At 37.9% G+C, this 16014-nt stretch overlaps 1 protein-coding gene across 1 annotated transcript in view; it reads right to left on the bottom strand.

Moving 5' to 3' along the window:
- Positions 1-16014, bottom strand: part of LOC101394977 (phytanoyl-CoA dioxygenase, peroxisomal) — a 37260-nt gene that overhangs the window by 19983 nt on the left and 1263 nt on the right. The window contains exons 2-5 of the mRNA XM_004425360.3: positions 13778-13836; positions 12328-12438; positions 11522-11690; positions 8910-8991 (exon numbers count right to left, since the gene is read on the bottom strand). Coding sequence (XP_004425417.2) covers positions 8910-8991; positions 11522-11690; positions 12328-12438; positions 13778-13836 — 421 coding nt within the window. The remainder of the gene's footprint in view (positions 1-8909; positions 8992-11521; positions 11691-12327; positions 12439-13777; positions 13837-16014) is intronic.

Below are 16014 nucleotides of genomic sequence, written 5' to 3'. Positions count from 1 at the left end.
ACAGACGATTGCAATCTGAGATTTAAAAATAGCTGTCATGAAGAAACTGAATGAGCTATAAGAGAACTTAGAAAGAAACAAATAAAATAGTGAACAGACGGAGTACTTCACCAAAGAGATTCAAACTCTAAAAAAGAAAACCAAACAGAATCTGGAGATGAACACAATGGGATGAACAATAAAGTAGAAAGCATTAGAAATAGAGCAGACCATATGAAAGGGAATTAGTGAGCTCGAAGAGAGAAATACAGAAATGATTCAGGTGGAAGAGGAGAGAGAACCAAGCTTTTAAAAAATTGAAGATATTCTAGGAGAATTATCTGACTTAATTAGGAAAAGCAACACAAGGATAATAGGTATCCCAGAAGGAGAAGAGAGGGAGAAAGGAACTGAGAGCTTTTCAAAGAAATAACAGCTGAGTACTGGGGAAGAAACTGGATATACAAGTACACGAAGCTAATAGAACTCCTAATTATCTCAACACAAAAAGACCTTGTTATATTAAAATTGTCAAGAGTCACTGACAAAGAAAGAATATTAAGGGAAGCCAGAGAGAAGAAAATAACTTAAAAAGGAACCCCCTTCAGGCTATCAGTGAATTTCTCAGCAGAAAGTCTAAAGGCTAGGAGAGTTGAATGACATATTCAAAATATGGAAAGACAAAAACTATCAGTCAAGAAACTCAAGAGTGAAAAACTGAAAGCTATTCCTCTAATAACAGGAACAAAACAAGGATGCACACTCTTGCCACTCATATTCAACAGAGTATTGGAAGTCCTAGCCAGAGCAATTAGGCAAGAAAAAGAAATAAAAGGCATACACATTGGAAAGGAAGAAGTAAAACTATCACTCGTTGGGGATGACATGATTTTATATTTAGAAACTCCTAAAGAATCCACCAAAATACTACTACAAATAATTCATGAATACAGTAAAGTGGCAGGGTACAAAATCAATATAAAAAATCAGGCATATTTCTATACACTAATAACTAATGACAAACTAAGAGAAATAGAAATCAAGAATACAATGCCACTTACAATCACAACTAAAAGAACAAAATACCTATGACTAAATTTAACCAACAAGGTGAAATACCTATACACCCAAAACTATAAGACATTATTGAAGGAAATCAAAGAAGATATAAAGAATGGAAAGATATTCTGTGCTCATGGATTGGAAGAACAAACATAGTTAAAATGTCCATATTATCTAAAGCCATCTACAGATTCAACGCAATCCCAATCAGAATCCCAATGATGTTTTTCACAGAAATAGAACAAAGAATCCTAAAATTTATATGGAACAACAAAAGACCCTGAATAGCCAAAGGAATCCTGAGAAAAAGATCAAAGCTGGAGATATCACACTCCCTGATTTCAAAACATACTACAAATCTCTAGTAATCAAAACAAAATCAAACTACTGGCAGAAAAACACACACACAGATCAATGGAACAGTATCAAGAGCCCAGGAATAAACTTGCACATCTATGGATAGCTAATTTTTGATAAAGGAGACAGAACATACAATAGAGAAAAGAAAGTCTCTTCAATAAATAGTGTTGGGAAGACTGCATAGTCACATGCCAAAGACTGAAAGTAGACTATTATCTTACGTCATACACAAAAATTAACTCAAAATGGATTAAAGACTGAATGCAAGACCTGAAACCATAAAACTCCTAGAAAAAAACATAGGCAGTGTGCTCTTTGACATCAGTCTTAGCAGAAACTTTTTGAATACCATGTCTCCTCAGACAAGGGAAACAAAAGAAAAAAATAAACAAATGGGACTACATGAAACTAAAACGTTTCTGCACAGCAAAGGAAACCATGAACAAAACAAAATGACAACCTACCAACTTGGAAAAAATATCTGCAAATCCTACATTCCATAAGAGGTTAATATCCAAATTATACATGGAACTCATATGACTCAACAACAAAAAAAAGAACAACCTGATCAAAAAATGGGCAAAGGATATGAACAGATATTTTCCCAAAGAAGATATACAGATGGCCAACAGGCACATGAAAAGATGTTCACCATCACTACTTATTAGGGAAATGGAAATGAAAACTACAATAAGATATCACCTGACACCTGTCAGAATGCCTATTTATACAATGTTATAAACCAATGTTACTGCAATAAACAAAAAATTTTTTAAAAAAAAGAAAAGATACAAAATTTACAGAAATATTTGGCATTGAGAAGATGAACAAATACAAAATAATTGGAAAAGAAAAAAATAAAAAATAAAAAGACAAGAAGTAACACATGTTGGAGAGGATATGGAGAAAAGGAAACCCTCATGCACTGCTAGTGGGAATGCAAACTGGTGTAGCCACTGTGGAAAACAGTATGGAATTTCGCAAAAAACTAAAAATAGGACGTCAGCAACATGGTGGAGTGAGCTGTTCCCTTTGTCTCTCCCCCTTTTGAACTACAACTAGATGGACATTCACAGACCAACAGAGGAAGCCTACACAGCACCACAGGACACCTGAGAGACGCATGCAGCTATACATCTGAGGGTAGATGGCCTGACTCTCGGGAAGTGGTGGAGATAGGTGAGCACTCCCTATCCTCCCCCACATCTCTGTGCACACACTGGGTCACTTTCCAGCCTGACACGAGTATCCCACAAGTGGGTACAGAACATGTCCCAGGGCAACTGTGGGAAGAGAGAGCAGCAGCCCTTAGCCTGATGACATTGCTCTCCCGATGAGGCGGGGGGAGCCCATTGTGCCCCTGTGGCCCCAAGGAGTTGCCCTGACTGGGTCCACATGAGAAGCCCTGCCCACCAAGCACAGTCCACACAAGTGCCTGAACGTTCTCCAGGTGTGCTCCCGTGCAAGTGTCCACAGTACCCACACAACTTCCAGCAGACACGCTGGGACCAAAAACTCTGCTCCTGCTCTCCCTAGTGGTAGCAGGTGGAATCTGCGACCTAAAACTATCACAAATGCCCCCCAAAAGATTAGTTCATTAAACACCATGAGAACCCATAGCAACAGTTCAGACCAGAAGGAAAATGACAATTCTCTAGAAACCAACCCTGAAGGCACAGAATTTAAAATCTAAATGACAGAGAATTCAAAATGGCTATCATAAAGAAACTCAATGAGATACAAGAGAACACAGAAAAACAGTTCAGTGAGCTCAGGAATAAAATGAACCTCTTCACCCAAGAGATTGAAATTATAAAAAAAAAATCAAGCAGAAATTCTGATATGAAAAACATAATCAATGAAGTAGAAAATAATATAGAATTCTTAAAGAATAGAGCTGATGTTATGGAGGAATGAATTAGTGTTTTAGAGGATAAAAATATAGAAATGCTACAAGTGGAGGAGAAGAAAGAAATAAGATTTTTAAAAAATGAAGTAATTCTTTGAGAAATATCTGACTCAATTAGGAAAAGCAACATAAGGATTATAGGTATTCCAGAGGGAGAAGGGAGGGAGAAAGGAGCAGAGAGCTTGTTCAAAGAAATAATAGCTGAGAGCTTCCCAAACCTGGTGAATGAATCAGATTTAAAAATAAACTAAGCCAATAGAATGTCTAATTACATCAACGCTAAAAGACCTTCCCCAAGGCATATAATAGTAAAACTGGCAAAATTCAATGAGAAAGAAAAAATATTAAGGGCAGTTAGACAAAAGAGAATAACACACAAAGGAACCCGATCAAGCTTTCAGCAGATTTCTCAGCAGAAACTCTACAGGCTAGGAGAGAACAGAATGATATATTCAAAATACTGAAAGACAAAAACTTTCAGCCAAGAATATTCCATCTAGCGAAACTTTCCCTCAGGTACGATGGAGAAATAAAAGATTCTCTAGATAAACAAAAGCTGAGAGAGTTCATTGCCACTAGATCTCCCCTACAAGAAATCATTTAAGATGCGCTCACACTGCAAACAGAAAGGCAAAGGCCTACAAAGCATTGAGCAAGGAGATAATTAGACAGACAAAATCAGAAAACTGCACCTCTCTATCAGAACAGCGAAACAAATACTCAGTTATAACCTAAAGATAAAGGGAAGGAAAGCATCAAAAGTAACTATAAACACTTCAACTTAGTCACAAACTCACAGCATAAAAAACAGAATAATTTGTAACAACAATAACTCAGAAGGGGAAGAGGTAAGTGATGGGACCTGCTTAGGTTAATGGAGATAAGAGGCTATCAGAAAATGGACTATTTCATCTATGAGATCTTTTATACAAACTTCGTGGTAACCACTAAAAAAAATCAGAGCAGAGCCACAATTCACAAAAAGAGAGAAAACCTCAAAAAAGCACCTAAATATAATGGCAGTCAGAAATACAAAGGAAGAGAAGCAATGGAAATACAGAACAACTGGAAAACAAGAGATAAAATGGCAGTATGAAGCCCTCATATATCAATAATCACTCTAAATGTAAATGGATTGAATTCTCCAATCAAAAGACACAGAGTGGCTGGATGGATTAAAAAACAAGACCCAACCATATGCTGCCTCCAGGAAACACATATCAGCTCTAAAGACAAACATAGGCTCAGAGTGAGGGGATGGAAGATGATACTCCAAGCTAATGGCAAACAAAAGACAGCAGGTGTTGCCATACTTATATCAGACAAAACAGACTTCAAGTTAAAAAAGACAATGAGAGACAAAGAGGGGCAATATATAACGATAAGAGGGACATTCCACCAAGAGGACTCAGCACTTATGAATATATATGCACCTAACACAGGGGCACCAAAATACATAAAGCAACTATTAACAGACCTAAAGGGAGAAATTAGCAGCAACAAAATGATAGCAGGGGACCTCAACACCACACCTACATCAGACAGATCATCCAGACAAAAAGTCAACAAGGAAACAGATTTAAATGAAACACTTGATTAGATGGACTTAATAGCTATACACAGAGAATTCCATCCAAAAACAGAATACACATTCTTCTCAAGTGCACATGGATCCTTCTCAAAGATAGACCATATGCTGGGAAACAAGGCAAACCTCAATCAATTAAGGAGACTGAAATCATCCCAAGCATCTTTTCTGATGATAGTGCTATGAAACTAGAAATCAACTACAAGAAAAAAGCTGGGAAAGTCAGAAATATAAGGAGACTAAACAACATGCTACTGAATAACCATTGGATCAATGAAGAAATCAAAGGAGAAATTAAAAAATACGTGGAAACAAATGAAAATGAAAATACGACATACCAAGTCCTATGGGATACAGCAAAAGTGGTCATAACAGGGAAATTCATAGAAATACAGGCCCACCTCAAAAAAAAGAAAAATCTCAAATAAGTAACCCATAAACTACTAAAAGAATGACAATCAAAGCCTAAAGTCAGCAGAAGGATGGAAATAATAAAAATCAGAGCAGAAATAAACGAAATAGAGACTAAAAAAACAAGAGAAAGGATTAATGAAAGCAAGGGCTGGTTCTTTGAGAAGTTAAACAAAATTAACAAACCCTTAGCCAGACTCACTAAGAACAAAAGAGCAAAGCCACAAATAAATAAAATTAGAAATGAAAGAGGAGAAATTACAACATATTCTGCAGAAATACAAAGGATTTTAAGAGAATACTATGAAAAACTATACACCAACAAATTGGATAACTTAGAAGAAATGGATAAATTCTTAGACTCATATAACCTCCCAAAACTGAATCAAGAATAAATAGAGAACGTGAATAGACCAATCACAAGTAAAGAGATTGAAACAGTAATCAAAAAGCTCCCAAAAAACAACAGTCCAGGACCAGATGGCTTCTCTGGAGCATTCTACAAAACATTCAAAGAAGAGTAACACCTATCCTTCTCAAACTTTTCCAAAAAATCGAAAAAGGCGGAATGCTTCCTAATTCATTCTATGAGGCCAACATTACCCTGATATCAAAACCAGACAAGAACAAGAGAAAGAAGGAAAATTACAGGACAATATCGCTAATGAACATTGATGCAAAAATCCTCAACAAAATATTGGCAAACCAAATATAGCAATTCATTAAAAGGATCATACACCATGATCAAGTGGGATTAATTCCAGGGGCGCAGGGATGGTTCAACATCCACAAATCAATCAATGTGATACACCACATTAACAAAATGAAGAATAAGAAGCACATGATGATCTTAATTAACGCAGAGCAAGCATCTGACAAGATCCAATATCCATTTATGATAAAACCTCTCAACAAATGGGTATAGAAGGAAAGTACCTCAACATAATAAAGGCCATATATGACAAACCCACAGCCAACATCATTCTTCATGGTGAAAAACTGAAAGCCAACCCTCTGAGAGCAGGACAAGACAAGGGTGCCCACTCTCGCCACCCCTATTCAACATAGTACTGGAGGTTTTGGCCAGAGCAATTTAGGCAAGAAAAAGAAATAAAAAGAATCCAAATTGGAAAGGAAGAAGAGAAACTCTTGCTGTTTGCAGATGACATGATCCTATATGCAGAGAAAACTAAAGAATCCATCAGAAAACTATTAGAACTAGCAACTACAGCAAAGTTGCAGGGTACAAAATCAATTTACAAAAATCAGTTGCATTTCTATACACTAACAATGACCCAGCAGAAAGAGAAATCAAGAGTACAATCCCATTTACAATCACAACAAAAAGAATAAAGTATTTAGGAGTAAACTTAACCAAAGAGGTAAAAGACCTATACACTGAAAACTATAAGACGTTATTGAAAGAAACTGAAGAAGACACAAAGAAATGGAAAAAATATTCCATGCTCGTGGGTTGGAAGAATCAACATAGTTAAAATGTCCACACTACAAAAAGCAATCTACAGATTCAATGCAATCCCAATGACATTCTTCACGGAAATTGAACAAAGAATCCTAAAATTTATATGGAACAGCAAAAGACCCCAAACAGCCAAAGGAATCCTGAGAAAAAAGAACGAAGCTGGAGGTATCATACTCTGTGACTTCAAAATATACTACAAAGCTGTAGTAATCAAAACAACATGGTACTGTCACAAAAACAGACACACAGATCAATGGAACAGAATCGAGAGTCCAGAAATAAAACCACACATCTATGGACAGTTAATCTTTGACAAAGGAGCCAAGAACATACCATAGAGAAAGGAAAGTCTCTTCAATAAATGGTGTTGCAAAAACTGGACAGCCACATGCAAAAGAATGAAAGTAGACCACTATTTTGCACCATACACAAAAATTAACTCAAAATGGATTAAAGACTTGAACGTAAGACCTGAAAGTATAAAACTCCTGGAAGAAAAGATAGGCAGTACATTATTTGACATTGATCTTAGCAGCATCTTTTCAAATAACATGTCTTACTGGGCAAGGGAAACAAAAGAAAAAGTTAACCAATGGGACTGCATCAGACTAAAAAGCTTCTGCAAAGACAAAGGAAACCACGAACAAAACAAAAAGACAACCCACCAACTGGGAGGAAATATTTGCAAATCACTTATTTGATGATCACCAAAATATATAAAGAACTCATTCAACTCAACAACTAAAAAACAAACCATCCAATCAAAAAATGGGCAGATGATATGAACAGACATTTTTCCAAAGAAGATATACAGATGGCCAACAGGCACATGAAAAGATGTTCAACATCACTAATTATTAGGGAAATGCAAATCAAAACAACAATGAGATATCACCTTACACCAGTCAGAATGGCTATAATCACAAAGACAAAAAACACCAAATGTTGGAGAGGATGTAGAGAAAAAGGAACACTCATGCACTGCTGGTGGGAATGCAAACTGGTGCAGCCACTATGGAAAACAGTATGGAGCTTTCTCAAAAAATTAAAAATAGAAATGCCATACAATCCAGCTATCCCACTCCTGGACGTTTCTCCAAAGAACTTGAAATCAATGATCCAAAGAGATCTATGCACCCCTATGTTCACTGCAGCATTATTCACAATAGCCGAGACTTGGAAGCAACCTAAGTGCTCATCAATGGATAAATGGATAAAGGAGATGTGGCATATATATGTGTGTGTGAATAGATATATATAGATATAGATATAGATGTATATATATATATAAATAAAATAGAATAGTACTCAACCATAAAAAGATGAAATCGTGCCACTTGCAACAAAATGGAAAGACCTAGAGGGTATTATGCCAAGCAAAATGAATCAGAGAGAGAATGACAATTACCATATGATTTCACTCATGTGTGGAAGATAAACAAACAAACAAACAAACAGATAGATATGGAGAACAGATTGTAGTTACCAGAGAAGTGGATGGGGGTGGTGGAAAAGGGGTAAAGAGACACATGTCTTGGTAACAGATGGAAAATACACTGACTTTTGGTGGTGAACATGATACAGTGTATACAGAAGCTGAAATATAAAGATGTATACCTGAAATTTATATAATGTTAAAAACCAATGTGACCACAATAAAATTAAAAAAAGAAGCTCCATTTTAGGAAGCACAAGAAATTTTAAGAACAACTGTAAGATATGACTTATAAGAATAGTTTTAATTTTGTTAGTAATAATAATGTCTTCCCATCAGGAAGGCAGAATCCACACTATCTCGGTGAGAATGGTTAATGATGCTCAGAGATGTTGAATAACAGGAGCCTCTGGTATGTGCACAGTCATGTTTATTAAACTGCATTTTTGACGAGCCAGTGATCTGAAAATACAGCAATAACTCTGCAGTGAACATCTGAAACCACTATTACACTTCAATGTGGTTAGAATGTAAGCTATTTTAAGACTTCAATAAATGTAAACATATTCATTTAGGCAAAGTTTAGCAGATATACACATGGCTATGGTTAGAACATAAACCTTATATACACAGATTAAACAATTATTTTTTTACTTCTAGTTAACAAATAAGAGTCCTTTACCAGAATCTGGAGGTTTGTTTATCAGCATTGTATGCATGGCCATAATATTGGGTCCAGTGAAGCATTCCACATATTTTAGAATCTAAGGGAAAAGGGAACAACAAAGTTGATGGGAAATCAGACGCACAAGCAAGTGACACAAAGTACAACTACCTACACAGGAACAAAGACGCAAGTTTAAAAAACCAATTGGAATTTCACAACATTGCAAACAGCCTGAAAAAGTCAGCAATTGGAAATCTACAACACTCTGATTAAATAGGCCTTCTGGAGCCAGTCAGAAACCTAACCACTTTCTCTACAAACAAAGATAAGAGTTTCTGTGAGATATCAACTGGGAAGGACAGGAATACCCTTCTTTCAATCAAAACTGTGGACAGTTGACCAGTGAGAAGACAGCTTCCTCTTCCTTCAAGAGACTCTTCATAAGAAGGGACTGTGAAAGGACCCGACACCTTTGCAGCTGTCATGAGGAGCCCAGAGGAGAGCAGAGGAGCAGCTCAGAGGACACTTCACAATCAGTCCGGCAGCTCACTCAACAACTCTTGACTGAGGTCTAGGAACCAGGCAGAGTGATGGGAAATGGGGACACAACAACGAGCAGGATAAGCAGCTCGCTGCCCCATGAACTGTATGCTCTGGTGGGAAGAAGGTGTTAAACAGATAATGACATGGGGAATTGGGGTGAGACACGTGCTGTGAAGAAGAAGCTGCAATGAGAGCAGTGACAGGGAGGGCTGAAGTAGTCACTGGGTCTGGCAGCTCAGGTACTGCTCCTGCGTCTAACCCAGCTAGGGAGAGGAGAAAAGCAGAAGGAATCAACATTCTATACCTACCACTTGCCAAGGGCTTACATCAGGCCATTTAATCCTCACAATAATCCCTGAAAAATAACGCCCTCGCTAATTAGTAATCCTTTAAATGAGCACCCACATATTAGCCTTAGTAGTAGGTTGCCCAACTTGGCAGAGCCAGTTAAATGAAAAAGATGGTCTTTAAACTCCATTTCTGTCTGACTCCAAAAAATGAAGCACATTCTACTGCTTTCTCGCTATTTGATCTCTTGTGTCTGAGGAATATTGGTAATTTGAGCACGAAAAACTTCAAATGTTGCGAATATCCTAAGAGTCAGGCCTCATACTTGTGTTTTTATACAGCCTGTCACTTTCTGGTGTTCACATAGGCTGGTATTTTCTAAACCTCAGTCATTGAAGAGCCATCCTCACCAGTTCTGCCATACTTTGCAGAATTTCCCAATATCTTTAGCCAATAAATTCCCAAAATTATATTAATTCACTTCTTTTGCTGACTCTTATCCTGATTAATAATATTCACAAAATCATGGGCTTCATGTGTCAGTTATTGTTTCCAATACACATAAAAATAAATACCTATTAAAATAATGCGTCTCTCCTAAAATCATTGCATGAACCACCAGATACATGGTTCACAATTTTGAGATGTAGGAAATGTGCAAGTCCTGATAGCGCTTCATCACCCACAAACGCCTCTAACCTCAAGCTTTTCACCCTTGATCCACCCACACAGCTCCCACGTCCATAACAGGACTTGAGGTTGCGAGAATGGATGGTTCAGAGGGGCCACTTCCCCTTTCATCCCAACCCAAGGTGCTGGACACCACAGGTGGTTTACTGTACAGTCTTCTTCATGAGTCACATTCCTAACAGCACTTAGGGTTATAACTTCTAATAAGTACTATATGCAAAGTGTCCTTTAAAAACCATTCTAAATAAAAGGTTCCTAAGCTGTGGTACATTTATGCAATGGAATACTATACCGTAGTTTAAAAAGTATGAAGTAGATGCGTAGATACTGATATGGAAAGATCTCTAAGATTTACTATAAGTGGAAAAAACAAGGTAACAACCAGGATGTTCCCATATTACAGAAAAAGGATGTATACAAATGGGTTTGCATATATATGAAATAATTCTAGCTGAATACTCTAAAAAAGCTGAACAGTGAGTGGGGCTGCTGATGGGGGACTTTACTTTTCATTTTATGCTCTTCTGTACTACTTGGATATTTTCATAAATATGAATTACTATTAAGGACTAATAATTTTTTTAAAAAACTATTTTACCTTTAAAAACAAACTCAGACCTCTGCTGAACAGATTCATAAAACAAACAGAAAAAACAAATGAATTTACAATGAATGGCCTCAGCAGTTTCATCCTTGTTGATACACTGTATGGAGCGTGAGAAAGTTTCTCTCTCTCCTTAACATAGAATTTCCGCCCTTTTTAACCAAAGTAAATTAGCAAACGCGAGAGCAGGGGTTCTCACTGTTGACATCTGGGGCTGGGTAAGTCATTATCTGAGGAGGGGGCTGTTCTGTACATTATAGGATCCCTGGATCCCAGTAGAAATATCCGTGGCCTCTACCACTAGAAGCCAGTAGAACACTGTCCCTACTGTGTGACAAGCAAACATGTCTGCAGGCATCACAAATGTCCACCTCCAATTGAGAACCACTGCTCCAGGGCCACAGAAAAAGGAGATAGATCAAGTAAAAACAGCCGCTTTCAGAGACAGGCATGCACATGGCCTATAACTTAAAGAGAAAGAAAACACAGGAAGGTCTTGAACCTCAGGGAGAGTGCAGTATCTGAAGAGTTCCTCATCTTCTTGGAAATCTTGGACCTTTGTAATCGTTTGTTCACTTGGAACATACTCTGATTTTGCAATGGTCACATCCCTCATTACCATTAATCCCATTGGTTTCACCTCCTCTCTGCAGATTCTTTCAAACTCGTTCCTAGAAAATTAAATTGGCAATAATGTCATTCCACCGGCTCTAAGCACCTGCCTGGCCCTGTTCTGTGGAAAGATGCAAAGATTTGGAGATAGTTTCGCTGCCCTAAGTTGGCCTCCAGCCCCATGTTGAACAGTTCTGAAGAGAAGGAGGAGAAAAAGGCCAACTGAGAAGTCCTGGGCTCCCAACTGTGAGGCTGCAGCTCACCAGCTGAGTTCAGATATCCCTTAGCTTAGCACACCAGGGGGGAATAGTGTGATTTGGTTACATCTGAAAATCATAGCAAATACTTCCACAGCACGCTCCACGTGTCCTGCCCTGCTCAAGTACTCTCTCCCTATTTTACCTTATTCAGTCCTAACAACAACTCTTGGACAGAAGTGCTATCATTATCCTCATTTTACAGATGAGCAAACAGAGGTAGGGACAGGTTCAGTAAATTGCCCAGGACACTCAAAGTTTACTGGTGGGGGTCAGATTAAAGCCAGCCAGTCTGGCTCCAGAGCCCACGTTCCTAACCACTTCCTAATGAACCAGATCACTGATAAATATCTGACCTTGCAGAGGCTAGTCTTTCTCCTGTTCCCATTACATACATAAAACACATATTTCTGTAAAATAACCAATAGTGTTACCATACCTAAAGCCTTCAATATCAGCATCAGATACCAGATTTTTAATTACGAGAAACCCATTTTCTTCATAAAATTTTCTCTGTTCTAGGGTCAGAACATTATTCTCCTTAGTGTACCTAGAGGAGAAACAAAATCTCTAATAAGTCCAATAAAAAAATCACAATCTAAACATATGTTAAACCTGGGAAATGTTCATATTCTTCCACTCAGCATTTCCATTGGGAGGACTACCCTCAGGACAAAATCTGAAAAACATTTAAAAGCTTTAGTTCAAAATATTAATTATTGTCACCAAAAAAAGTGCATTAATGGAAGCATAATTAACTAATTATATCATATCCACTCAATGGGATATGTCAGGAATTAAAAATGAAGACCATATAATAGCATGAACATTTATTGTAAGAAAATACGATTACAATTATGTTAAACCAAGACATTATTTGTAAAAAAAAAAAAAAAAAAGACTGCTAATAAATACAACAAAAGATATTTTTAACAGTGATTACCCTTATGTAACAAAATTATAGATGATTTTTTGTTTGTGTGTGTGAGGAAGATCCGCCCTGAGCTAACATCCATGCCAATCCTCCTCTTTTTGCTGAGGAAGACTGGCCCTGAGCTAACACCTGTCACCAATCCTCCTCTTTTTTTTTCCCCCTTTATCTCCCCAAAGCCCCAGTAGATAGTTGTATGTCATAGTTGCACATCCTGCTAGTTGCTGTATGTGGTATGCCGCCTCAGCATGGCCTGACAAGTGGCACATTGGTGGGCGCCAGGGATCCAAACCCGGGCCCCCAGTAGCGGAGCATGCACACCTAACCGCTAAGCCATGGGGCCGACACCCGTAGATGATTTTTAAAAATTCCTTCTATTTCTCTGATTTTAAAACTTTTTCTATTATTAATATGTATGATTTTTTTCAAATGGGATACAAATGCAATAAATTTTATGTTCTTCATTGTCTAGTTCATGCATTCTCAGAAAAAAATCAAAGTAACTAAATCCAAATAAGTGTACAGAGGACGCACCCACTCAAATCACTCAGTCCATTCTTCTAGGTGGGAAGTGTGACTCTATGAGAACGTTCCATGGAGATCAAGTACTCTCCTTTAAAGGAAATTTGAGACAAACCAAGATGCTACCTAATATATCCATATGGCCAAACTACAGGCTAATTTAAATGAGATATATGGTGCATGAATTTAAAAAATCACATTATGCACTTTTTGATATTTTTTCTCCTTTCTGAATTTTAAAATACATATAGACAATTAAAGTCAGGGTCATCAAAATTTTCCACAATTGTTATAATTAAAACAAGTCCTGTAAATGGAGGAATGTATAATGAATCCTCATCAGGCAACATGGTATGCTGTATTTTATATCCCAGTTACCACTAGAAAAACCTTTATATACATTGAATGGTTAAAAATTAAAATTAGATCTACTTACTGGAATTGTTGAGGATGGAAACTGGCAGGAGGAACAGTCCCTGAAGTGGGGTGAGCTATCTGGGATGTGATTAAGGCAAATAAAGTAAAATTTAGGAGTCAGTCTTCTCCAGAAACAACAGTCTGCCCTGGATTGGCTCTCACAAGGGAAGACAGGTCCCAAATGGACATCAAGCAGACTGCGTACACACATAACCCCTGACAGTTCTGCACTGCTGCTGACATGGCTCCATTTCATTTTCACAGCAGCCTGAGGAGGTGGCTGGAAGCCAAGGGCTTTGTTATCATTCCTGCTGCACAGAGCAGGAAACCTAGTCTTGGAAGGCTCAGCAACTGGTGCAAGGTCACCCAGCAGAAAATGACTGAACCGAGACTTGACCACACTCTTTACTTCATAGCTTCCGTCTATTCTATTCCATGTGATTACTTCTTCCACTAATGGGCTGAATGAATACAAATGGAAAAGTACAATTCTAGAAGAAAGGAGAAAGATGAGCTATTCAAAAGAGGCATGTAATTTAGTGGGAGTCCAGTCCAAAATATAAGAAAAAGTTCGGCTGGTCATGAAAAAAAAATGTAAACAACGACTCCAAGAAAAGCATGATCCACACAGTTGAGTATCTTACAGAAGTACAAACTCTAATTTTCTCTTCTATCCAGTAATCACAGATTATTGATTTAGCATGTCGATTCTTTTTTCTTCTCATGTTTTTCATTGTTTCTTTAGCTTAAAGAGTTCCTTTCAGAATGTCACTTCTCATCAACACGTTATCAGTTTTTAAATGATGTCTCTATATAATTGGGGATAATATAATAGTCAAAGAGAGAGGCAGCCCAGGAGACAGAGTTACTAGCTACTGTCTGTTTTCCCCAAGGCAGAGAGCTTAATGATCTTCTTCAACTTGTCTCAGCACAATACGGTCACCTGGACATTCCGGATGTTGACCTCACAGTCCAAGCTTCTTTTCTCCTCTCCACCACTCCAGCACTATGGTTTTCATGGTTGATTTTGTTGTTCTTGAAGAATAGTTTTAATGATGTGGAAATGTTTACTATATAAAGTTAATAAATGTTTACTGTGTTTACTATATAAAGTAGTAAATGTTTACTATATAATACTAGTAAACATGAAACAATGGATGCAAAAAGCTGTACAAACAGCATGGTCTTAGTTATGTAATCATGTAAATGCAAGCAAGAGAAACACAAATATTTTACCAATATTGATCTGCGAGTGGTGAAATATGGGTCATATTTGTCTTCCTCTTCATGCTTATCTGCATTTAAAAACTGCATTATGTTTTGTAGTTCAAAAATTATTCCTTATTCCAGAATCCATGTTTCTTCAAAACCAGTTAGGGCTGGGAAGAAAGTGTCACGAAATTTCCAGTAGTCTATTTAAGCCTGAACCACACACACATTCACTGAAAATCAAGGCAGAGCTGTCCACACCAGAGCCACTGGCCACATCTACTTAAACTGAAATGAATTTGGGCCAGCCCCACGGCTTAGCAGTTAAGTGCGCGCACTCCACTACCAGCGGCCCAGTTCAGACCCGGTCACGCACCGACGCACGGCTTGTCAGGCCACAATGTGGCGGCAGCCCACATACAGCAACTAGAAGGATGTGCAACTATGACATACACCTATCTACTGGGGCTTTGGGGTAAAAAAGGAGGAAGATTGGCAATAGATGTTAGCACAGAGCTGGTCTTCCTCAGCGAAAAGAGGAGGATTAGCATGGATGTTAGCTCAGGGCTGATCTTCCTCACACACACACAAAAAACCTGAAATGAATTTAATGAAAACTCCAGTCCGTCAGTGGCACTCCTCATATTTCAGGAGCTCCATAGGCCCTTATCGCTAGTATCTACAGTATTGTACAGTGCTGGTACAGAAGGTTTCCACCATCACAGAAAGTTGTACTGGATAGTGCTGTTCTAGTAAACACAGATGAAAAAACTAAGTTCTGACCTCCATACTATTACAAGAACCACCAGAATCAGATATCAAATTTAAAAGTAGTAACACCCTGGACCAGGAAACCTTAATTTCTAGTTCTAGTTATATCTAGTCCCAGTGTATGGGTGGCTGCACAACTGAGCAGGTATCAGAAACAAGTGAGAACAGACTGCTGGCCGCTGCCTCAGTTGTTTTGATTCCTGAGGTCTGAGATTTACCCGAGAATCTGCATTTCTAACAAGTTCCCAGGTGATGTTGATGGTGGTGGTCTGGTGA

The sequence above is a fragment of the Ceratotherium simum genome, chromosome 32, assembly GCF_057802395.1.
Source record: "Ceratotherium simum simum isolate JZ-2026a chromosome 32, ASM5780239v1, whole genome shotgun sequence".
In the NCBI taxonomy this organism is placed as follows: Eukaryota; Metazoa; Chordata; class Mammalia; order Perissodactyla; family Rhinocerotidae; genus Ceratotherium; species Ceratotherium simum.
Note: the sequence above shows the minus strand (reverse complement) of the source record. Positions and strands in the feature narration are given on the sequence as shown.